This window comes from Papio anubis, chromosome 16 (genome assembly GCF_008728515.1).
Source record: "Papio anubis isolate 15944 chromosome 16, Panubis1.0, whole genome shotgun sequence".
NCBI classification, from domain to species: Eukaryota; Metazoa; Chordata; class Mammalia; order Primates; family Cercopithecidae; genus Papio; species Papio anubis.
The window spans coordinates 12,004,483-12,029,885 of record NC_044991.1 but is presented as its reverse complement, the minus strand read 5'-3'; the positions used below and the strand labels follow the sequence as shown (position 1 = coordinate 12,029,885).

Genomic DNA, 25,403 nt, shown 5'->3' with positions numbered 1-25,403 from the left:
AATGGGGATAACAGTGCCTACCCCAGTGAGCTGCTGTGCAGATTAAATGAGGACACACCACACCCACCCACACCCACAGGCACCAGAGCACCTGGTATTTAAGTGTTAACTCTTACCTTTGTTTGGTACATTGGGGAGATTGACCTGATGTTTTCCCAAAAGACTTCCAAGACACTAATTTATTCCCACCAATAACACATGGCTCAGGAAAATGAAACTGGATTAGTGTCTCTCAAAGGGTGACTCCAGGGAGGCTTATTAAAATGCAGGTTTCCAGCCAGGGTCTGGGGAAGGGGCTGCAGGCGCCCTGTCCATGAAGGTGGCAGAGAACACCCCTAAAATAACCCAAGAAGCAGGCCAAGGAGATGGACAAGGAAGATAAATCTTTGGCCCTGGCCACAGGCAGAATTAAGAAATTTGGCGAGGCAGGGCGCAGTGGCATAGGCCTGTAATCCCAGGACTTGGGGAGGCTGAGGCAGTCGGATTGCTTGAGCCCTGGAGTTCGAGACCAGCCTAGGCAACATAGTGAAACCCTGTCTTTATATATATGCGTATGTGTGTGTGTATGTGTATATATGTGTATACATATACACATATATAATATATACACACATATACACATACACACACATAAAATATTTATTATATATAATATAGAAATACATATAGGCCAGGCGCAGTGGCTGATGACTGTAATGCCAGCACTTTGGGAGGCCGAGGCCGGCAGATCATTTGAGGTCAGGAGTTCAAAACCAGCCTGGCCAATATAGTGAAACTCTGTCTCCACTAAAAATACAAAAAATTAGTGGGGCGTGGTGGTGCACGCCTGTAATTCCAACTACTTGGGAGGCTGAGGCAGGAGAATCGCTTGAACCTGGGAGGCGGAGCTTTGAGCTGATATCACACCACTGCACTCCAGTCTGGGCGACACAGCAACGCTCTGTCTCAAAACCAAAAAAAAATAAAAAAAGCTAAAATCTGACAAAAAGCGACCTGTTCCACTGTCTCTTGTGCCTGCGGTGATGGTGGGCCTGACTCCATTCGTGTTTTAACATCTCGATTCCCGGCCACATCTTTGGCCACCTAGTTTAGAATAAAGTGTCTTGGAGCCTGTTGTACATTTATGAATAAACTTTTGTTAAAAAGAAAATACATCATCAAGAGATGATGAGCCACTCCTGCCCTAGATGTGAATTTAAAGTAAAACAAGCCCCCAGAATCTTGCCAGAGTCAGCCCTTTCATCTTTGTTCTCTGAACTCTATTACCTGGAATTAAAACAACTCATTTGAAAAAAAGAAAAGCAGGTTTCTGAGCTCACCCTAAACCCGCTGAACAGAATGACTGCAGTGGCGCCCTGCAACCTCTCACAGGCCTCCCAGCTGCTGCTAATGCCCGCTGAAGCCCCAACGCCCGGGTAAGGCCAGGTCTGCCCGACCGACTGGGGCACTGGAGGACCCGGGGGCTAGAGGGCGCCGCTCTCTCCCGGCTCGCGCCTCGGTTCCCGGAAAAGTAGCTCCGTCCGTCGTTCGGCTGCGCTTACCTCCTTTCCGCTTCCGGTGTCCCCTACAGTCATGGCTGCCGCCGTTGCTGCTGCCGGTGCCGGGGAACCCCAGTCCCCGGACGAATTGCTCCCGAAAGGCGACGCGGAGAAGCCTGAGGAGGAGCTGGAGGAGGACGACGATGAGGAGGTACTAGGGCCTCGCGGGGTGCGGAGCGGGTAGCGGGCCAGTTCGTGGATGTGAGATCCGCATGGTACGGGATCGGAGCGAAGCGACTTCTTTGGGAGGCGGAGTTGGGGCCCCGCTGGGCCTTGGGGTGCCCTAGCTCCAGTGGGGCTCGGCGGCTTCCAGTACCGCAGCGGGGCCAGGAATGGATGTCGCTTTTTCGGCTAAGACCCGTGTCTTCTCCACCACAGCTAGATGAGACCCTGTCGGAGAGACTATGGGGCCTGACGGAGATGTTTCCGGAGAGGGTCCGGTCCGCGGCCGGAGCCACTTTTGATCTTTCCCTCTTTGTGGCTCAAAAAATGTACAGGTAAGGAACGAGGGCAAAGGCATTGGGTAGATGCATGGGATGACCGTGGTGCTGTGAAAGAACACGGGGTTTGGAAGCAGCAGACCTGTGTTGGGTGACCTTGGACTTGTACCCTACCCTTTCTGAGTCTCAGTTTCCTCTTCTGTAAAATGGGGATTCTTACCTGGCAGGGGCGTTGTGGGGGTTATTTCAGATTGTTGGAGAAAATTAATGAATAAGGAGCTTTGTAAGAACTCAGGAGAATGTTAAACCGCCATCACTAGATGATACAGCTACCACAGCTGCTCCTCCTGTCTCTGGTAGGAGTATGGTGCAAGGAGCGGGTAGAATACGTTTATCAAAACATCGGAGTATGTAGGGCCGGGCAGGGTGGCTCACGTGTGTAATCTCAGCACTTGGGAGGCCAAGGCAGGTGGATCACCTGAGGTCGGCAGTTCGAGACCAGCCTGACCAACATGGAGAAACACTGTCTCTACTAAAAATACAAAATTAGCCGGGCGTGGTGACACACGCCTGTATTCCCAGCTACTTGGGAGGCTGAGGCAGGAGAAATTGCTTGAACCTGAGAGGTGGAGATTGCGGTGAGCCGAGATCATGCCATTGAACTCCAGCCTGGGCAACAAGAGCTAAATTCCATCTCGAAAAGAAAAGAAAAGAAAAAAAACCATTGGAGTATGTAATGTGAGAGGTTTGGTTACTGAGTAGTTCTCGCCTGTTTTGTTTGCATGTCTTCCTGCTCACCCTCTGGGGGTTTTCCTCTACAGGTTTTCCAGGGCAGCCTTGTGGATTGGGACCACTTCCTTTATGATCCTGGTTCTTCCCGTTGTCTTTGAGACCGAGAAGTTGCAAATGGAGCAACAGCAGCAACTGCAGCAGCGGCAGGTAAGCCCAGACCCTGGACTTTTTGCCAGTGGTGGAGACGCAAGTTATTTCACTAACACATTGGTCCCCAGCCTTTTTGGCACCAGGGACTGGTTTCATGGAAGACAGTTTTTACATGGACGGTGGGGTGGGGGTGACGGAGGGTAGGGGGGTTTCCAGATGATTCAAGTGCATTACATTTATTGTGCACTGAATTTCTATTATTACATTGTAATATATAATGAAATAATTCTATAATGTAGAATGAGGGGGAGCCCTGAGCTTGTTTTCCTGCAACTAGATAGTCCTATCTGGGGGTGATGGGAGACAGTGACAGATCATCAGGCATGAGATTCTCATAAGGATCCTGCAACCTAGATCCCTCACATGCACTGTTCACAAGGGTTTGTGCTATAAGAATCTAATGCTGGCCGGGCGCGGTGGCTCAAGCCTGTAATCCCAGCACTTTGGGAGGCCGAGACGGGCGGATCACGAGGTCAGGAGATCGAGACCATCCTAGCTAACACGGTGAAACCCCGTCTCTACTAAAAAAAATACAAAAAACTAGCCGGGCGATGTGGCGGGCGCCTGTAGTCCCAGCTACTCGGGAGGCTGAGGCAGGAGAATGGCGTGAACCCGGGAGGCGGAGCTTGCAGTGAGCTGAGATCCGGCCACTGCACTCCAGCCTGGGCGACAGAGCGAGACTCCGCCAAAAAAAAAAAAAAAAAAAAAAAAAAGAATCTAATGCTGCTGACCTGACAGGAGGTGGAGCTCAGGCAGTAATGTGAGCAATGGGGAACAGCACTAAACACAGAAGCAGCTTCTCTTTCCTGCTGCTCACCTGCTGCCGTGTGGCTCGGCTCCTAACAGGTCATGGGCCAGTGCCAATCCACGGCCCAGGGGTCGGGGACTCCTGTTCTAGCACCTGGGTTGACCAACAGTTAATGTGTGGGTGGGGATTGGGATTGGGCCCATGCTCTTTTCAGTGTCTGATGGTGCTTTCAGTATTATTTCTGTAGATGTTGGCCCCATCAGGTATGGTGAGAATAAGTTCTCTAGGCCTGAATGATGCCTTACACCTCTCCTTTTCTTTTCCAGATACTTCTAGGGCCTAACACAGGGCTCTCAGGAGGAATGCCAGGGGCTCTACCCTCACTTCCTGGAAAGATCTAGATTGTTACTGCTGTTTGAGCTGTCTCAGTGGGATAAGTTTGAAATTCAAGTGTTTGAACTGCTGATTATTTGGATTTTTTTTTTTTTTTTTTAACTTTGGCACATTGATCTATCTAAACCTAGTGGGGAGAATTCTCTTCACATTGTCTCATGGAAAGACTCAACTTGCAACTGTGCCCTCCACACTATCCTTACTTCTGTCTTCACTCTGATACCAGAGTGCAGCCATGCAGACGGTTATTCCTGCTCTGGCCACCCCACTCCTTTCACCAAATTGCTCCTAACTGGAAGATGTCACTTTCCCCTTGTGGGTAGGAACCGATGCCAGTGGGAGGGATGTGCCCCTGACCATTAACGGCTGCCTTTTTTATTGTTTAATTTTTTTTTTAAAGAATGGAGCTGTTGGGGAGGGACATGCACGCAATGTGAAAGACAAAATGCATTACACCTGTAGTGTAAAGCGGCCACTATGAATCCCTATGTATGAAGAGGAGGGAGGCTGGCGGCAGCTTCAGCCACAGAATGGGGACTGTGGAAGACAGATCAGGAGTTCATTTCCCCTGCACAGTTTGGTTGTTAGACCTGTGTGTGTGTTTAAAAAAACAGAAGTCAGTGCTCACTTTTTGTATTTAAATATTAAAAATTATTCCAACTGAAAGTGTCATCCTAAGTACCTTGAAACGAGACCAGGTCAGAGACATGTACTGCCCCTCACATTTTCTCATCTAAACCAGCAGCACCTCTGTCTTAACACCCATAGGCCCAAATTGTTTCCGAAAGTGAAAAAATTCATTTTTAGCCAAGTACTTCATAGCAATCTTTGCCCTGAATTTAGGCAGTCACTTTGAGATCCAGCAGCCTAAAACAAAGGATTGAGTCTATGTACTACTTTAGTCTATGACACTGTGTAATTTATAAAGTATTTGTGGGGAATAACAATACTGATTTCTGGGGAATAGGGGAGGGGGACAGAATTTTTTTGCCTGAGACCAGGTCTAACTGGAGTACAGGTGGTGTCATTTGGGTTCACTGCAACCCTACCTCCCAGAGTCAGGTGATCCTCCCAACTTGGCCTCCTGGGTAGCTAGGACTACAGGTACACGCCCACCATGCCCAGCTAGTTTCTTGTATTTTTGGTAGTCAGGGTTTTGCCATGTTGCCCCAGCTGGTCTTGAACTCCTGAGTTCTAGCCATCCACCCCCCTCCGACCTCTCAAAGTGCTGGGATTACAGGCGTTACCTACCACACCCGGCCAGAGTAAACCTTTTATGTGAATTATTTATTAGATAAACCAACACTACAATTTCGGTGGTATTGTTCCCATTTTACGGAAGTGGAAACAACCACAGAAAGGTAATTGCTCAAGGCCACAGAGTTAAGTGCTAGACCTGGATTCAAATCCAGGCAGTCCAACTACAGAACACTGCTGCTGTGTGCTCAGGATAGTGAGGCTGGGCCTAGGCCCGCAGGGCAGATGCATGATCTTTCACTTGTTAACTAGGGAAAAACACTAGTCACCAGTGTGGTACAAACTTGTACTTACATGGATTATTCAAACTGTCAAAATTAGTTGTACTGAAAAATGTCTTGGGGACATCTTTTGAACCAAATTCCTTTTCAGTGAGTATTTTGTCTGGATTTCTCAGGTGAAAGACTTAATCAAAGCATGATGTCTCTAAAAGATGACTTACGCTGGCAATGAATTCCTTTTAAAACAGCATCATACTTAAGTTTATTTTTCTTTACACAATTATAGAACTCAGGCAGACAAGGAGACATACACGGAGTTTTCCATTTTTAATATCTGGTTAAACAAAATACATCTTTTGTAAACAAACCCAGCACAAGGCCAACAACAAAAAAGAATAAAAGCAAGAAAAACAAAAAGCCTAGGGTTGCCCATTACTGGGCATCAGGGTCAGGCCTGTTCACTTCCTTAAAGGAAGTGGGGCTTTTTGCCCTTGGGCATCAGCATGGGTCCCTGTTCCTAAGCACCAGGATTGGATATGAACAGAGAAACCAGCCCTGAAATGTTTAAGCGTCTTTGCATATCCCATTGGCTCATGGACTCCAAGTGCATGGGGACTCTTTGAAGTGCCATTTGCACAGGCCCAAGCAGATTTGTGGAGAGGAGTTTCCTCCTCTTCCCAAGAAATGGCTTACTATTTCTGACAGTGCCAGTGGCCCCAAGGTCCTGCTTGTGACAATCAGCAAGGTTGGCTGTAACGTCTGGCTGGTGGTGGTTGGAATGTCATTGTACAGGGCGGGGAAAGAGCTCCCTGTGGTGCCAAGCAGGTCTGGTGTAGAAAATGGTGCAGAAGAGACTGCGGCCGGTTGCTGAGAAGACATAATGCAGTAGCCGCTTGGTGGCCTGTTACTCAGCATAAAAAAAATGGCCTTGTTGGATTGAAGATACATGTGCAGAAAAAGTGCTGGTGTCAACATGCACTCCAGTCACAGGGGGAGAAAGCCTCAGCTTCACCCCGTTAAGCTTGCTCAGGATCAACATGCAAGCCCCAGGCTGGCTTTGCTGCTGGAGAGAAGTCTGGCCAGTGGGGCAGCTCTCAGACCCACTGAGATCATTGATCTGAGGGCCAGCGGGTCACCCCTGCCTGCCCACCTGCCTTGAGGCAACCACATCCACTCTGGAGACACACGTGTGGTATACTTATTTCTCCTCTGTTTTCCAAAGTTACAAGAGAAAAGTGGCCTACAACTATTTCAAGAGGTAGGGGCAGGTTGAACTTCCATTGATACATAAAGGAAACGACATAAAGATGACCAACCCAGGTCCTATTCCATCCATACAGTACAGAACCACCCAACCGGAGCTTGGCACTATAGTGGCAACCTCTGAGCCTAGAGCGTCTACTGAATTCTGGCTGTCCCTATTCCAAGCAGCTTATCTTCACAATACTTTCCTCACCCAACTCTGCCCCAAATTAGTGGAATTTGATGTCAAAGGCAGACTTTTTTTTTCTGATTTTGCCAGAGTAAGTAAACTGGGAAAACTGCTCTTTGGCTTCTCTTTTGTCCCAGAGCCTCCTAAATCAATGTTGCGAAATGGTAGGGACAACGCTGGAGTGAAGAAACCAAGCCACCCCGTGGCTGTCCCAGTTTGGCTTTAGCCACATCCTGTTCAGTATCTTACTTCATACTGGAATATTAGCATGGAATATTAATTAATTTTTCATTATAAAACTCTGCCGGGTGCAGTGGCTCATGCCTGTAATCCCAGCACTTTGGGAGGCCAAGGCGGGCAGATCACCTGAGGTCGGGAGTTCGAGACCAGCCTGACCAACATGGAGAAACCCTGTCTCTACTAAAAATACAAAATTAGCCGGGCGTGGTGGCAGGCACCTGTAATCCCAGCTACTCGGAAAGCTGAGGCAGGAAAATTGCTTGAACCAGGAGGTGGAGGTTGCAGTGAGCCGAGATCATGCCACTGCACTCCAGCCTGGGCAACAAGAGTGAAACTCAATCTCAAACAACAACAACAACAACAAAAATCCTCCATGTGTGGCCATAAACCACCCTTAAACCCGGGGATAAGGGTTGGAGACAGCTCACTGTACCGCTGCTAGGGTTCTGGACATGGTTTCCTGAGAGACCTTTATGCTCTGGGTCCTTCAAACCAGTCACATGGGCTTTGTGTGCACTATCTTCAGACCCACTGTTTTCAGACCCAGACAGGACGGAAAGTGGAGACAGCATCTCTAGGTGAGTGTGGAGCAGCAGTGACAACTCAGCAGAACCTATGTCAAGTCCTCATAGAAAAGGGAAAATAAGCTAGGATTCCCTCCCTGCTCCACTTTCTCCTCTCTTAAATAAAACAAGGGTTTGTGACCGCTGGCCTTGAGTGCACAGAGCTCCTACCTTCCTTGCCCAGGAACAAAACACGGGGTAGTTCTTACAACAGTCCACACGTCTGTCCTATTACACTGTCAGATCTGAAGGGGAAAAACCCGATGAGATGTTTGGGGAAGTGGGAAGGGCAGACCCACTGTAGAGGCCACAGCACATCACAGAGGACTGAGGGGGCTGAGGCGAGAGGGAGGTTGGGGAGAACTGCTACACGTCAGTCCTCCAACTCTGATGAGCCTCTACCTCTTCTGGTACCACCAGCAGGAGTTCACAGTTCTTTCCTCGCAAATGATGTTTTAGAAACTTCCTATGGAAAAAGAGACAGAAAAAATGAAATACTATCAAGTTGCAAATTCCAGTCTCAGGACCACAAAGTCACCTGAAACCTCACTATACCCGTGGCGGCCCAAAACACATTCCTGTAGTCATCTGGTTTTGGAGGGGTCCATGTTTGGTTGCCCTCCAATCTTTCCACTTAAAATTCCAACCTGAATTTTTGCTCATCCTTATAGTTACTGCCAACAGTAGCTGGATCTGTGAATAACAGTACCCAAAGTACTATAAAGGACTTTTTTTGGTTGGTTTGTCTGGAGAGGGAGTTTTGCTCTTGTTGCCTGGGCTGCAGTGCAATGGCATGATCTTGGCTCACTGCAATATCTGCCTTCTGGGTTCAAGCGATTCTCCTGCCTCAGCCTCCTGACCAGCTGGGATTACAGGCGCCCGCCACCACGCCTGGCTAATTTTTGTATTTTTAGTAGAGACGGAGTTTCACCATGTTGGCAAGACTGGTCTCGAACTCCTGACCTCAGGTGATCCACCCACCTCGGCCTCCCAAAGTGCTGGGATTACAGGCATGAGCCACCACCTCTAAAGGATTTTTATAAATGTTCTTTGGTCCTAGGGAAATTCAGTCCTCCTTGGTCTGAATGTCTGTCTTCCTTTCTATGAACTGGCAACTACTGTCTCAGTTGTCTTAAATGGAGAGAACATTACAATGCCAGCCCCACCAGACCAGAAGGTTGGTATCTCAGGCTGTGCATCTTCCCTACCAAAAGGACTTAAAAGTACTGGTGGGTCATTGAAGATTAGGGTCAGGTCCAAGACACTATGATTCTATGATTCTAAGTAAGGCAGGGAGAGAATCCAAGGCCACAGGAATTTCATTTCCTTTGTCAAATAACCAGAGATGAGCTCAGTGTCCCCAACATAAGAAATGAAGCAGCCGGCCGGGCGCGGTGGCTCAAGCCTGTAATCCCAGCACTTTGGGAGGCCGAGACGGGCGGATCACGAGGTCAGGAGATCGAGACCATCCTGGCTAATATGGTGAAACCCCGTCTCTACTAAAAATACAAAAAACTAGCCAGGCGAGGTGGTGGGCGCCTGTAGTCCCAGCTACTAGGGAGGCTGAGGCAGGAGAATGGCGTAAACCCAGGAGGCGGAGCTTGCAGTGAGCTGAGATCCAGCCACTGCACTCCAGCCTGGGCGACAGAGCAAGTCTCCATCTCAAAAAAAAATAAAAATAAAAATAAAGAAATGAAGCAGCCTAGCGCCTTAGTCACAACAGGTGCTGATTACCTGAGCTCGCTCTCGCCTCCAATCCACTCGGGCATCTTGAGTTTGGAGTCGAGGTTGTAGTAGGCCCCTCCCACCTCTCGGACACAGATCCAGTGCTGCCTTTTGAGGGGCAGTTTCAGTGGACCCCAGCATAGGCTGGAGGGCAGATTCATGATGAAGCCCATGACATTAGTGAGGGCAATGACACCGACATCCCTGCAGGGGAGAAATGGTGGCAGAATCTGAGGCAGCACACTTCCCAAGGTTCCCTGGCTGTAATACCACAAATGGCTACCTCCCCACTCATGCCATGAGCCCAAGTACTAAAAGCTTATACCACAACCGTGCTGTTCTCCATCAAGTCAAGCCTGATTTAGATTACCTGCGCTTGTCCCACCAAACAGCTTCATAGCCTTTGGTCTGAAGTGCTGCCATAATGACATTCACATCGTAGTTGCCATTTCCCAGCATGCTCTTCTTGTGAGGTGTCACCATGGTGTTTGGAGACAACCTACCAATGTGAAAAGAGGAGGCTGAGACTTGCTGGGCTGGCTAACCCCTCCTGACCCTGCACTACCGGGGGTGGAGAGCACTTTACATCACTGCTCCTGGAAGTTAGTTTCCCCACATTCAAGTCAAATCTCCCCGGCTTCTACCTAAGTATTTTGTAACTGTTCCACGAAGGAGCCTCACTTATGAAATCCCAGCCTCCCACAGCCTTTCTGCAGTCTTCCTCCTGATACTGATCTTCTTGCCTCATGTAAGCCTTTTTTTTCAACACTGGAAAATAGGATTCAATATTTTCATTTGCATGGATAGTAACTGTTGTCACTCCTGCTTTCTATTTAAGGCATGTACACTTGGTAATCATTAATCATTAAATACTGAAAGGCATACAGGAGCCTAGACAGGTGACACAAATGTATAAACTGGGGTTGGACATAAGGCAATAAAAAGCAGTGAGGCCTATGTGAAACTGGAATGCATGACCCACCTAAAGGCATTGTGTGTGTGTGTGTGTGTGCGTGTGTGTGGTACTTGAATAAATTTTTCTTAAAATACCCAATAAATGAACTGAAAAAAAAGTTGTGCCCAGCAAACAAAACTCGGCTGCAGCACTGGTTTGCCCACCCAGCTTGAAGTCATTTACTTCCAGGGTGCTTTAGCGAGTCTGTATTTCAAGACAAGGTCCAAGTTGAAGGCATTTCTAATCCTATTATTTTGCTTTCATAAACTTGTCAGGCCAGGAGCTGAGGAAAGGCCATTTTGAAGGAAGGGTTCAAGGGGAATACCTTTGGGCTTTGTGTGAAGGGGAGAAAAGGAAGTGTGGTGAGTTCCTCAGGACATAAAGTGCATCTTCAAGAGGCTACTACATGCCATCTCCAGAAAAGAATCAAGACATTAGGCCAAGGATGTCAATTCTAAAAAACTTAAGAAATCTTGTAAAGTGTTTTTTAAATTTTTCTGTGCACAGCAAAAATACTGGTATTTTTTTTCTTTCTTTTCTTTTTTTTTTGAGTCAGAGTCTTGCTCTGTCGCTCAGGCTGGAGTGCAATGGTGCAATCTCAGCTCACTGCAGCCTCCGTCTCCTGGGTTCAAGCGATTCTCCTGCCTCAGCTTCCCAAGTAGCTGGGATTACAGGCACCCGCCACCATGCCCAGCTAATTTTTGTATTTTTAGTTGAGACGGCGTTTCACTGTGTTGGCCAGGCTGGTCTCAAACTCCTGACCTTGTGATCCACCCGCCTCAGCCTCTCAAAGTGCTGAGATTATAGGCGTGAGTCACTGTACCCAGCAATACTGGTATTTTTCAAATATAAAACATACTCCTGGCCAGGCGCGGTGGCTCATGCCTGTAATTCCAGCACTCTGGGAGGGTGAGGTGGGCAGATCACTTGAGGTCAGGAGTTCAAGACCAGCCTGGGTAACGTGGTGAAACTCCATCTCTACTAAAAATACAAAAATTACCCACGTGTGGTGGTGCACGCCTGTAGTTCCAACTACTCAGGAGACTGAGGCAGCGAACTGCTTGAACATGGGAGGCAGAGGCTGCAGTGAGCCGAGATTGCACCATTGCATCCAGCCTGGGTGACAGAGTGAGACTCTGTCTCAAAAACAAAACCAAAACCAAAAAAACCCCATGCTCCTGGCCGGGGGTGGTGGCTCACGCCTGCAATCCCAGCACTTTGGAAGGCCAAGGTGGGAGGATCGCTTGAGCCTGGGAGTTAGAGACCAGCCTGGGCAACATGGCAAAACACTGTCTCTGCAAAAAAATACGAAAATTAGGTGGGCATGGTGGGATGTACCTGTGGTCCCAGTTTCTTGGAAGGCTGAGGTGGGAAGATCACCTGAGCCAGGGAAGTTAAGGCTGTGGGGAGCCACGACTGCACTCCAGCCTGGGTGACAGAGTAAGACCCTGTCTCAAAAAAAAAAAAAAAAAAAAAAAACAAACCCAAAATTAAAAACAACAAACATACTGCTGCCACTGCTTAAAACCTTCCAATGGCACCTAAAGCACTTAAATACACTCTAAACTACTTCCTTTGGCCTGCAAGGCCCTCAAGGTCCTGCAGATCTCATCTCTTACCTTTTATTACACTGACCTTCTTACTGTTCTCTAAAAACAAAGCTCTTTTTCTCACTGTGCACTCATGCACTCACTCACTGTTCCCGCTGTCTGGAATGTTCTTTCTGTAGTTCCTTATTGTTTGGGTGTCAAATGTTACTGCCATAGAGAGGCCTTTTCTTTTCTTTTTCTTTTTTTGAGACAGAGTCTGGCTCTGTTGCCCAGGCTGGAGTGCAATGGAGCCATCTCAGCTCACTGTAACCTCCGGAGAGGCCTTTTCTTGACCACCCAACCATAAGTTTCTCCCAGTCACCACCTCACATCAACCTTTTGATTTAATTATAGCCCTGTCACTACCAGATGGGTTTCTCATTGGTCTGTTTTTCTACACTAGACTGACAGCAGGGGCCTTGACTATCTGAAAGCTACATTGCTAGGGCCTAAAGAGTGCCTGGCACAAGACAGGTGCTCAAGGAATGTTTGCTGGAATGTTCAGTGTTTATTTTTGTTATCCTTCTCTTTCCCTGTAAACATTAGTAACTGACTCTTAAAAGGGCTTATATGCTCATCTCCAGGGCTAGCAAAGAAATCTGCAACCAAACTTTATCTTACCTGTAATAATAACTACCACTTATTGAAAAACCTCTGTGCCAAGCACTATGATAAGGTACTTTAATTTGCATTTCATTTAATCTTCACAATAAACCTATGAGGATGTGAATTATTTCTATTGTATAGGTCCATAAAAGTGAGGTTTGGTGGTTTTAACTGACCTGCCCATGAGCACTTACAAGTGACAGAACTAGGATCCAACCCTGGATTCATTTGAACCCAAAGTTACGCTTTGCTATCTTACAGCAAGGACCCAAGAATCAGAGTGGCAGGGGGTGGGGGCTTGAAAAGAGGAGAGGCCAGCTATGTCCCTGAGGCCTGGGGCTGAAACATAGCTTAAAAAGACAAAGGCTCTCCATGGGTTCTTGCACATTTGGATTAAATGAGAACACATTGCCAGGTGCAGTGGCCCACGCCTGTCATCCCAGCACTTTGGGAGGCTGAGGTGGGAGGATCACTTGAGGCCAGGAGTTTGAGACCAGCCTGGCCAACATGGTGAAACCCTGTCTCTACTAAAAATACAAAAAAATTAGCCAGGTGTGGTGGTGGGTGCCTGTAATCTCAGTTACTTGGGAGGCTGAGGCAGGAGAAATCGCTTGAACCTGGGAGGCAGAGGTTGCAGTGAGCCGAGATTGTGCCATAGCACTCCAGCCTGGGCAACAAGAGCAAAACTCTGTCTTTAAAAAAAAAAAAAAAAAAAGAGAACACATATGAAAGAAGGGCTAGTCCCAGATATAATTGGTTCTTTTCCCTTTCCCAAGCTTCTAATAGCTTCTTGTTCCTTTCAGTGAAGTCTCTGACCAGTACATGAATGATGGCTCCAACAAAATGCTGAGTCTTCTACCTCGTTCACCATCAAACTCCCTACCAGGCTCAAACCTTAGAGCAGCGCTTCCCAAGAGTGCTCCTGGAGATGCCATTTCCATGTTCATTAACAGAGGACTCCAGAAGGCAGCCAATACAGTAACAGCTGAATGAACCAAGTAGGTAAATGGGTTTCCTGCAGAATTCTTGGAGTCCCTAACATGCTAACCTTCACCTTCAGTCTCAAGGCAAGGGGTTATAAAATATGTTTTAGTTTCCAAACAAATTTACCACACACTTGTTTTGAGGTATAACTTATAGAACCAGGGTTCCAATGATCTTTCTTCCCTGTCCTTCATCTTCTGTCTTGGATTCAAATCCGTTCCTATTACCACTCCCTCTCTCTCCTAACCAGAGGCTCCTCACCTCACACCTTGACTTTTGAAACAGATTTCTAAATTGATCACCTTGCTTCCAAGTGTTCCTTCCACCAATTCAGCCTCTATGTTCCTGCCAAATTCACTAAGGCATCAATTCACTTCCCCTTGTATACACAGGAACTGACAATGGTACCAACTACCTGGCTGGCCAGTTCTATACCTCCTGGCCCCACTTGGCCAGCTATATCCCTCTCATTGGGCTTGGTGCACTTTAGGCACCATGATCATATGGCCTTTATTCTATTTTTTCTTCCTCTGTCACCTAGGCTGGAGTACAGTGGTGTGACTGTAGCTCACTGTAGCCCCAAACTCCTGGGCTCAACTGATCCTCCTGTCTCAGCCTCCCTCTTGAGCCACTGTGCCAGCAGCCTCTATTCTTTTATCCTATTTTCTGTTCCAAGCCAAATCCTACAGCTTCTTCACACCCTATCTCTTCCATAGGATCTTTCCTGGATCCTCTGTGAAAAAGGAGGGAGAGTGAGGACCATACATATCTGTGTTCATATCCAAGCACCATCAACACTAACTGTGAGATTTAATCTCCATGCCTGTTACTTTGCCTGTAAAAATGGAAATAATTACTATTTTACACAACTGTTGGAGAATTCAGTTATTTTATATATGTTCAATCAAACACTAAATTTCTAGATAGTTCTTTATATCCCTCACAGCTAGGCACTGGCAACTCAACACATGTTGGGCAATCTGAATACAGGAAATGTTGAGAGTAGCTTCCATCTCATTCTAGAGGAATGGTCATTTGAATAAGTGGGGCCCACCCTGTGTATTCACCATACCAGCACTTGCTTGTACTTTTAACAGTAATCAAGTGGCCACTGTGTTAACTGCTTTTACAGGCTTTATCACTTCCAGCCATCTTGATACCATAAACATGGAAGCTGAGGTGCAAAGGTTATGGTGACTTGCATAGTCAGGCATAGCTGGTGAGTGGCAGGGCTAGGATTCGCCTCTACCCTAAACAATACTAGACAGTGCTCTGGATATTTCAACACACCAGTCCCACTGAGTTCCATGGGATCCTGATGATTCCAGTGGAAAGTATTCTTGAGACTCCTTGGCAAACTCCTGTTCAGGACTGTCTTAATGATTTCCATAGAAATTCTGGGCTACAGCTCTGCAGACTCTTGCATGAGCTGACCCAGTGTCCCTCCGCTGGGAGAGAGAGGGCTGAAGAGATGCCTGCACACCTGCTTTTGTTTTCAGGCTGGAACTGCGAAGTTTCATCTCTGATTTTCCAACAGTGTTATTTCTTTCTAGCGGAAGGACCCTCAGAAAGCAATCAGAGGGGTGCGGAGTAAAAATAAACCAAGTTCTTGTGACTCAGTTTGGGACAGAAGCCGAGAGTCTTCAGCAATAAAGTTTCTTTTAAATTCATGCAAAATAGGACACCCAGCCCCCACAGTGATTCCTGGTCATTCATGAGTGGAGAAAACAATAATCCAGACAGTGACCTCCTCAAATGTTCTGTTGGAGAGTTTCTAGAATCCCTCTTCCACTTGCCAGAAGAGCAGAGGAAGGCTTGGAAGGGTAGAGAGCCTGAGGAATCACCTTCAACCCCGCCACCATCAATCAAATCAAAGGAAACCACAGCACCCACCCCCAGAACCCTGGCTAGGCAGAAATTTTAAGATCAATTTGGCCTTCCTCAATGAGCAGAATGTGCTGAGTAGATCATTTCTCCTCTGACCAGCCTTTCTCAATTAGTCTCCCACAAGCCTCATACTTTGTTGTGTGAAAGTATTTCTGGCTTCAGGAGTTGGCTCCCTGCTCTCTCTGGATGGGTCTCAAATGTTGAGTGGGGGAGCAGAAGCCCTCACTCTGTCTCACCACTGTATTGACCTGCCTCCTCCCCTCGGCCCCTTTCTCTTTGCCCACCCAGCTTTCACCACAAACCTCGGATCCTGCTGCCAGGAGTCCCTTCTGGACTGCAGACATTTCATTCACTTGAACATGAGCACCAAGCTACATGCCAGCCACTGGCTGTGGGGGTACAACCGTGAAACAGTCCTACTGGTTCTTCCCCTCAAAGGGCTCAGGGTCAAATCAGAGACACAGAAATGTAAACAGATCAAAACAGCCTGGCAAGCACCATTTAACAGAAATATTAACAGGCTAGGTGCAGTGGCTCACGCCTATAATCCTAGCACTTTGGGAGGCCAAGGCAGGCGGATCACTTGAGCTCAGGGAGTTCGAGACCAGCCTGGCAACATGGCAAAACCCATCTCTACCAAAAGTAAAACACATAAAATAATTAGCTGGGCATGGTGGCACATGCCTGTGGTTCCAGCTACTCGGGAGGCTGAAGTGGGAGGATTGCTTAAGCCTGGGAGGTAGAGGTTTCAGTGAGCTAAGATCGCACCACTGCACTGCAGCCTGGGTGAAGGTGAGACCCCCAACTCAAAAATTAAAAAAAAAGAAAAAAAATGTATATATATAAAGAGTTGTATGAATAAGCCCACTCAGTTCACACTGCTGTCTTTTCAGATCCCTTTTGTGAGTAAAGTCCTTTCACATTCATCACCTTGTTTGTTCCAGACACCTCTGTGAGGTAGGTGAGGCAGATTTATTTCACAGATAAACAAAAACGCTTCCCACTGAACTCTTCAGAGCTGTGCTGTCCAATATGGTAGCCAATTTCTGCGTGTTATTTAGATTTAATTAAATTTAAATAAAAGTTAAAATACAAACAAACAAACAAAAAAGAAATTCTGGGCTACAAAGTGAGCCTCTCACTTCTGTCATCACAGTCAGAAGTTAGAGCCATGAGATGTGAAGTGATGTAAAAGTGAAAAGACGGGCCGCATGCGGTGGTTCATACCTGTAATCCCAGCACTTTGGGAGGCCGAGGCAGGCGGATCACGAGGTCAAGAGATCAAGACCATCCTGGCTAACATGGTGAACCCCCATCTCTACTAAAGATACAAAAAATTAGCTAGGCATGGTGGTGGGCGCCTGTAGTCCCAGCTACTCGGGAGGCTGAGGCAGGAGAATGGCCTGAACCTGGGAGGCAGAGCTTGCAGTGAGCCGAGATCGTGCCACTGCACTCCAGCCTGGCAGACAGAGTGAGAGACTCCGTCTCAGGAAAAAAAAAGTGAAAAGACGGGCTCTAGTCCAGGTCTCCCCACTGTCTGTGTCCTCAGATAAGTCCCTGTTCCTCTCTCATGGTTTCCACTGTGTCTGACTATGGTGATGAATTTAGATATTAATGAAAAAAGGAAATGGAAGACATTTCATCAAGATTCTTTTCCCCACCCTAATTCTTTCTTTCCTTATCAGATCTGAAGAGATGTGACATTAGAAAATATGGCTCAGAACTTCCTGATGTTTCTAAATCAGGCATGGGTCAAAGAGCTAGGCACACATTAGTAATCTGTAGGTGTTAGCTATTATTACTACGTTTGCCTAGCCCTTGGACAAGAGAATTCAAGTCTCTAGAGGTTAATACTTAAGAGCAACTTTTCTCAGTTATAATCACCCACTTTTAAATGTGGCCCCTTCCACCTGCTCAGGGACTATGTAATGGGGAGGCTGGAATAGTCACCCTCTGTGGTAGAAAATGCTAGTCGTTCACCAATATCCCCAATCTCTTTGTCCCTTCCAACTTTCATTAGATTTTTTTCCCTTGATACCAAGCTACTTTTTGCCTAGATTTTTTTTTTTTTTTTTTTTTGAGATAGGGTCTTACTCTTTTGCCCAGGCTGGAGTGCAGTGGCACGAACATGGCTCACTGCAGCCTCGACCTCCTGGGCTCAGGTCATCTTCCCATCTCAGCCTCCCAAGTAGCTGGACTACAGAACTACAGGCCCCCATGCCCAGCTAATTTTTAAATTTTTTTGTAGAGATAGGGTCTCATTATGTTGCCCAGGCTGGTCTCAAACTGCTGGGCTGAAGTCATCCACCCAACTCAGCCTCCCAAAGTACTGCGATTACAGGCATGAGCCACCAAGCCCAGCCCTGGATACACTTTAATATTAAATATCCAAGACTGGGCGTGGTGGCTCACTCCTGCAATCCTAGCATTTTGGGAGGCCAAGGTGGGTGGATCACGAGGTCAGGAGTTCGAGACCAGCCTGGCCAACATGGTGAAACCCCGTCTCTACTAAAAATACAATAATTAGCCGGACGTGGTGGTGGGCGTCTATAATCTCAGCTACTCGGGAGGCTGAGGTAGGAGGATTCCTTGAACCCGGGAGGTGGAAGTTGCAGTGAGCTGAGATCATGCCACTGTACTCCAGCCTGGGCAGACAGAGCAAGACTCCATCTCGGGTGGGGGGAAAAATCCTATTTGGGAGAGGAATGCAGAGCTAGATGCAAGAATCAGATCACTTAAAAACTGGGATGAGTCTAGTGAAAATGTTTCAGGCCTGAGTATTTTCAAAACAACCTAGCAAAGCTGCCATCATATAATTTGATCTACACGGACTGCCAGGCACTATGAGGCACCATAGAAAAAACAAGTCAAACAGGCCTCAGCCTCTGAGAATCATATAATTTGATTCTATGACCCTTTTTTTTCAAACCTTAGACACTTTTTTTGAGAGATGGGAGTCTCACTCTGTCACCCAGGCGGGAGTACAGTGGTGCGATGTTGGCTCACTGCAACCTCCACCTTACGGGTTCAAGTGATTCTCCTGCCTCAGTTTCCTGAGTAGCTGGGACTACAGGCGTGCGCCACCATGCCCAGCTGATTTTTGTATTTTTTAGTAGAGACATGGTTTTGTTATATGTTGGCCATGCTGGTCTCAAACTCCTGACCTCAGGTGATCTGCCCGCCTCTGCCTCCCAGAGTGCTGGGATTACAGGGGTGAGCCACTGTGCCTGGCCCACATTCTTTACATAAAATGATGAGCTCGAATATCTACATCTGTATACATATACACTGATGACACTTGCCCAGTTTATCTTTTCTCCAATTTCACAGGTTGAAAACAGATGCTTTTTAAACAAATGACCTCTTTTTGCAGATGTTACCACTATGTTCAAATCCTGGACCAAGCCTCTGACACACCTGACTCCTCTCTTCCCTGTCCTTGTTGCCGCCATGTTGAGTCATTAGCCTAGCTCTGAGTTCCTATTCATTTCTAAGCATGAATCATCTCATATCCACAACTCTGTTGAAACTCCACCCTGCTTTTGTATTTTGCTTCTTTTTTCTGGCTAAAATTCAACTGCTAGGATGAACTTCCTCTCAACAAATAGTGCTTATCAACATTTCCCTCCCATTTCTACCATTCACTAGCCACACTTTAAAACAGCATAGAATTATTTCTGCTAAGGTCCAAATCGATCACTTTTCACTTTTTAATTGCTCTAAATGCCAGGGTTCTAACTTCACTGAAATCTAATCTCAAGCCTTGGTTAAAGGATAGCTGAGAAGTGCTTCTCAGGGGCTGAGGCCTGTTCGACTTGTTTTCTCTATGGTGCCTCATAGTGCCTGGCACTCCGCAGGCAGCTAGTCAGTGTTTGTTTAAAAAATTCCATCTTCTCTCCCTCACCTCTTCTCCCTTTGCTTTTTCCTCTAGATTCCTTTCACACTTCTTTATTTTTTGTTCCTACCTATTCACATTGTTTCAATATAAAATACTCTACGCAGAATTCCACTTCTGGAATTGGGACAGAATACATGCCCTTATGTGCTGGCTTGCCAGCACTTTTTTTTTTTTTTTTTTTTGAGATGGAGTCTCGTTCTGTCGCCCGGGCGGGAGTGCAGTGGCCGGATCTCAGCTCATTGCAAGCTCCGTCTCCCGGGTTCACGCCATTCTCCTGCCTCAGCCTTCGGAGTAGCTGGCACTACAGGCGCCCGCCACCTCGCCCGGCTAGTTTTTTGTATTTTTTAGTAGAGACGGGGTTTCACTGTGTTAGCCAGGATGGTCTCGATCTCCTGACCTCGTGATCCGCCCGTCTCGGCCTCCCAAAGTGCTGGGATTACAGGCTTGAGCCACCGCGCCCGGCCTCTGCCAGCACTTTTTAGATCTTTTTATTATGCTGCTAGAATTGGGGAGTGCAGTACAATTCGCCAAAGCTTCAAAAGGAATAGGATATTCGTTCCATGTGGGCATTTAGCAAATATTTACCATTCTTGTATTCAGGAGAACACAGCTGAGAAACTCCTGTTACCATCCACACACGCTTGATGAACATAGTCCAGAATGTCAGTACTGGCCCAGCTCGGCAGCTGGAGGAACAGCTACTGACAGCACTCTACAGGCCCTTCCAGTACTCGAGAAACAGGAGAGTGGTTAGTGGGGCGGGTTCTAGAGTCACAAGGCATGGGGCCAAATCCTGCCATCAATAGCTATGAACTCTCTGTGCCATGATTTCCTCATCTGGAAAAATGGGCAGCAACAGAATCCATCTTGGAAGATCAGTATGAGGACTGAGTGAACACAAGGAAAGCACTCAGAATGGTGCTTTGCACCAAGTGTTCATACGTGTTAGTGATCCCATCATTATTCCCATAGTCAGATCAGGGGCCAAACGTACAGAAGTGAAAACTTTTCTACCACAGTGTGACTGGATACACAGAATCTTGTTTCTGGAATTTATTTACTAGTGGGTGAAACTGGACAAATCGCCTAAAATGAATCCTAGTTTCCTAAGTTCATTATTGGTGAGGTTGTTGCAAGATTGTCTGTACATATCACAAAGTACTAAGCACATTCAGGTATTTCACCCTGAGTCCTTTCTTCTCCCTAGTTTTAGATCAGGAAATAATTTGCAAATCTGATTAGGAGTAGGAGAAATACTAACGGCTGGCCAAAAGGAAGCAGTCCAATGTACTGGGTTCTCCTTTCAGTGACATGACCTGATGATCTGAGACAAATTATCTTACCTCCCAGTGCCCCAGGTCCTGAAGAGTCAATTCTACTTGCTGCCAGATAATGGCCATGATGCAAATAACATATTTACCCTGGTAAGGCATTACTCTGGTTACTACTGGCATTGGAAAATAATTACTCTCATTATAGTTTTGTCTGCATCTGGGGATTAACATTCTAAGAGTAGGCCTCTGGCTCTTTCAGGGCAAATGGTCCATACCTGTGTTTTACAAATCACCCCAAATAGGTTGCTACCAGCTGTAATTCTGGTCCCTATGTGGCAATAATTTCATTTCCAAGCTAAGAGAGTAAAAAAAAGGTCTTCTGGAATTGTCAATATGTACTGCTTGAAGAACGCTTGAGCTTCTCTGCAGTGAGGACTGTGTGGGCCTAACCCTTTCTAGTTGGGGTCATCAGGCAAGATCACCATCTGAGTTGCTATGGACTGCAGATATGCTGTTACGTCCATCAAGACACCACAGAACTGACTCTCAAAACCTTTAAAGTAATTCTAGAAAATCAAAGCAAAGAGAAAAAAGCTGATTTTTTTTTTTTTTTTTTTTTCCTGAGACCTGTCACCCAGGCTGGAGTGCAGTGGCACAATCTCGGCTAACTGCAACCTCCACTTCCCGAGTTCACGTGATTCTCCTGCCTCAGCCTCCCGACTAGCTGGGACAAGCGTGCACCACCACACCCGACTTAATTTTTGTATTTTTAGTAGAGACGAGGTTTCACCATGTTGGCCAGGCTGGTCTCAAACTCCTGAACTCAGGTGATCCGCCCTCCTCGGCCTCCCAAAGTGCTGGGATTATACCGTGCTTGGCCAAAAGCTGAACCTCTACTAACCCGTGGGGTGGCATTTGTTCTAAATGGGTAAGAAAGGCCATCTAGAATAAAGGAGAAAGAGGTGATCTGGAGTCAATTTCAAATTATAACTGTGCTATTTAGAAGCTATTTGGACATATTACCTGACCTTTCTATCAGTAAAATACAGGCAGTGAAATGATTGTTAGGAGGGCTACACAAAGCAATGTACGAACAGCACCACTGCCAGCACATGGCTCACAGAAAAGCTGAGCATTGTGTATACCTCTTGCTTGTGGTAGTCACCACATTCCACCTTTGATGACAGGCGACTGAACGTGTATGTGTCGGGTCCCACTTCTAGACTGTAAACTCCTCGGCAGCAGAACTTTAGAGGCATTTAGCATAGTGGTCAACAGCATAGATGTAAGAATTCAACCCCAGCTCCAAGTCTTGTTACCTTGAGCAAAGTACGGAACTAAATGTGCCTTCATCAGTAAAATGGAAATAACACCACGTATTAACACGTATTCCACGGGATTGTTGAGCAGATCACTCAAGAAAACACAGCCGAGAATATGAGCACTTTCCTAGCCCACAGTAAGTGCCCGATACATAGTAGTGATTATCTTTTCCTGTCTTGTGTCCCTTATACCTGCTAATGGCATCTAGCTAATACCTACAGATTTAAAGGTTTATGAAACTGAGACATTATCCCACCCACAGAAATCCAGAAATATCAGTAAGTATCAAGATGCCAAGGAGAAGGGTCCCCTACCTCTGGAAAATCTCTTGCAGCGTATCCCGGGTGAAGGCATTGCTGTCCTGGAAGACGTTATTGAGGGCGTGGAGGGCACAAAGCTCCCTGCGCTGTTTCTCATGGTAGATTTGTGGGGGTGCTGCCTGGGGCAGCTCCAATGATTCAGATTTGGCCTTGTCTCCTTTCCATGGCACACAACTCATGTTTTTTGTTTTAGGTTCCAGAGATGGCTATAAACACCCTACTCTTCCCTCCAGAAGAATGTAACCTTCTCAGTCTTTTCCGGGTTCCTGAGGTTCACCTTATTCTCTGGTGTCCATGATTTATGCTTTGTCACTGGGAGAAAAGACTGGAATCAAACGGAAAAAAAAACCCACCTCTTTTCTCTTCTCAATAGAAAAATAACTTTTGGATTACTTTCATTTTGCTACCACTGTCAAATTGCAGAATTAAAAAAAAAAGAAACCCATAAAATGTAAGACCTTGTTTCCGTTTCCCCACCCTTCCCTCCCACCCCCCTCAAAACTCCCCACGATTTTCTTGCTGTTTCCCTCTGCAAATGCCAGGCCTCAAAGCAGGAGGACCGAACAGCATCGGTCACATCGCTCCTTTTCTTCCATTTCTTTCGAACCACGACGCCACTGACTCGGGAGACAAGGCCTGGGTGGCGGATAACGCGCACGAGTCGAGCAGCTAGCGCGGGCCGGCAGGCGTGGGACCGCGAGCCGCGCGGGGGCCTCGGGGGCAGCCCTCCATTCCCTTGGGTACGGTGGGGCCCGCAGGGCGCGGTTCCCTCGGAAGGCGCAGACTCTCGCCCTCTGGCCGCGGCCCTGCGGAGGAAGAGACAACTCCGGTCAGCGGCGAGCGGGCGCGGGAAGTGCGCGGCGGGGCCGGCCCCTGCCCGAGGGAAGGTTCCTTCCGCGCGGCGACGGGTTGGCCCGCAAGGGGTGGGGCCGGACAGTCAGCCTCGCGCTCCTGAGCCCGGACCCACCCGGTTCGCCGCCCCTACACCAACCTCCCTGCCCGTCACGTGAGCGCAGGCCCAGACGCCCTCCCGCCGCGCCCCTGGCTGCAGACCCCAACGCCGTCGGGACCGCTCAACGCCAGCCGTCCCCTCACCGCCAACGGCCGCCACCTGGAGTGCGGGCCGCCAACTGGGCCGCGCGGGCGGGCGCGCGCACCTGAGCCCGACGTCACCGGCCCCCGCCCGACGCGTGCTCCGGAAACGCCCTCTGGCGCCGTCCTTGCTCCTCCCAGCCGTGGCGTCACGCCTAGCGTAGGTCTGACGTCATCGGCACCGGCCTGGGAGCCGGGGACGCCGGGCGTGTACGGGCGAAGTTGAACGGTTGGGGTGTGGCAGAGGCAGTAGGTGTGGGGCAGCGGGCTGCGGAGCTCGGCGGCGGCCGGCAGGATTGGGGTCCAGCCGCTCGGCTCCGCGCTGTCCCTGGCGGGGCGGGGCGGGATGGGGCGGCCTGAGGGAGTCCTGCAGGCCAGCGGCTGCCGTCCGCGGCTTTCCGCACCCCTCCCCTCTCTGGGCCAGGCTTCTCGGCCGAGCGTTCTCGCTCCTTCTGCGTTGACTGTTTTCTGTGTGGCTAACGCGCGGCTCACCAGGGGGGATTTTGAAGCACCTGATTCGGTCGGGCGCAAATTGCCTTGGTTAGTGGGCCCGACCGTGCCGCACTGTCCAGGGAGCGCCTAGGGTAGGTGCCTCGCTGGGAGTCACATTTCAAGTGGAAAGGAGACTCCTGTTGCAGTTCCGTGGTGTCGCATTTCAGTTCACTACACACAAGCCACTGCCCTTTTGCCTGGGGGCTCCCCGCTGCTCTCACGGTGGCTTTCCTCTCTGCAGAGACCTCTGCGCGAAGTATACTAAGCGCATTGTGTGCGTCATCGGGAAACGGCGAACTACTCGCAGTCCCACGTGGATTTCATTTTTTTCCCTTTACCTACTCTTAGGGTGCGTGGTAGGCATCAGTATCCACCTTAGCTGCCCTCCTTTTGGGTTTTTCGTAAAACTGGAAAAACGAGAAGAAATTGCACTTTAAATTTAGTTTGTTTTTGTTTGTTTGTTTTTGCGACGGAGTTTCATTCTTGTAGCCCAGGCTGAATTGCAATAGGGCGATCTCAGCTTACTGCAACCTCCACCTCCTGGGCTCAAGCGATTCTCCTGTCTCGGCCACCCGCGTAGCTGGGATTGCAGGCCCCTGCCACTTACCCAAGGCTAATTTTTGTAGTTTTAGTAGAGACGGGGTTTCACCATGTTGGCCAGGCTGGTCTCGAACTCTTGAGATCCAACCGTCTCGGCCTCCCGAAGTGCTGGGATTACAAGTGTGAGCCACCGCGCCTGGCCTAAATTTTTATTTATTTTTGAGACAGGGTCTTGCTGTGTTTCCCAGGCTGGAGTGCAGTGGCGCGATCACGGCTCACCTGCAGCCTCGACCTCCTAGGCTCAAGCGAGCTTCATGCCTCAGCCTCCTGAGTAGCTGGGGCTATAGGCATACACCACCACACCTGGCTCATTTTTATTTTTATTTTTGTAGAGATGGGGTTTCACCACGTTGCCCAAACTGGTCTCGAACTCTTTCCTGGGCTCACGTGATCCGCCCGTCTCAGCCTCCCAAAGTGTTAGGATTACAGGTGTGAGCCACCGCGCCTGTGTAGCGACTTTTTTTTGAGACAGAGTCTCACTCTGTCGCCGGGCTGGAGTGCAGTGGCTGGATCTCAGCTCACTGCAAGCTCTGCCTCCCGGAGTTCCGCACGCCATTCTCCTGCTTCAGCCTCCCGAGGTAGCTGGGACTACGAAGCCAGCCACCTCACCGGCTAGTTTTAGTATTTTTTAGTAGAGCGGGGTTTCACCGTGTTAGCCAGAGATGGTCTCGATCTCCTGACCTCGTGATCCGCCGTCGGCCTCCCAAAGTGCTGGGTTTACAGGCTTGAGCCACGGCGCCCAGGCTTTTTTTTTGGTAGGAGTTTGGCTCTCCATTGCCCAGGCTGGGCAGTGGCGATCTCAGCTCACTGCAAAGCCGTCTCCCGGGTTCACCTGTTCTCCTGCACCTCAACCTCCCGGTACCTGGAACTACAGGTGCCCACCA

At 48.3% G+C, this 25,403-nt stretch overlaps 2 protein-coding genes across 5 annotated transcripts; one reads left to right on the top strand and one right to left on the bottom strand.

Annotated features, from left to right (window-relative positions):
- Nucleotides 1-1,531: 1,531 nt before the first annotated feature.
- Nucleotides 1,532-4,727, top strand: TOMM22 (translocase of outer mitochondrial membrane 22). The gene is made up of 4 exons (XM_009217296.4): nt 1,532-1,689; nt 1,917-2,035; nt 2,800-2,917; nt 3,995-4,727. The coding sequence occupies exons 1-4, from the start codon at nt 1,573-1,575 to the stop codon at nt 4,067-4,069; spliced, it is 429 nt and encodes a 142-aa protein (XP_009215560.2). The 5' UTR covers nt 1,532-1,572; the 3' UTR covers nt 4,070-4,727.
- A 1,045-nt stretch (nt 4,728-5,772) lies between these two features.
- On the bottom strand, nt 5,773-23,551 carry JOSD1 (Josephin domain containing 1). 4 transcript variants are annotated; one of them, XM_031656300.1, is made up of 5 exons: nt 23,493-23,551; nt 22,330-23,141; nt 9,870-9,998; nt 9,509-9,703; nt 5,773-8,240 (listed from the first exon to the last, which is right to left on the bottom strand). In XM_031656300.1, exons 2-5 carry the CDS (start codon nt 22,512-22,514, stop codon nt 8,141-8,143), a joined length of 609 nt encoding a protein of 202 aa, XP_031512160.1. In that variant the 5' UTR covers nt 22,515-23,141; nt 23,493-23,551; the 3' UTR covers nt 5,773-8,140. The 4 variants fall into 4 exon arrangements, with proteins under 4 accessions (XP_031512160.1, XP_017800809.1, XP_003905598.1 ...); XM_017945320.3 differs by having other exon boundaries at nt 23,431-23,523; XM_003905549.5 differs by lacking the exon at nt 23,493-23,551 and adding an exon at nt 23,327-23,470.
- Nucleotides 23,552-25,403: the final 1,852 nt, after the last annotated feature.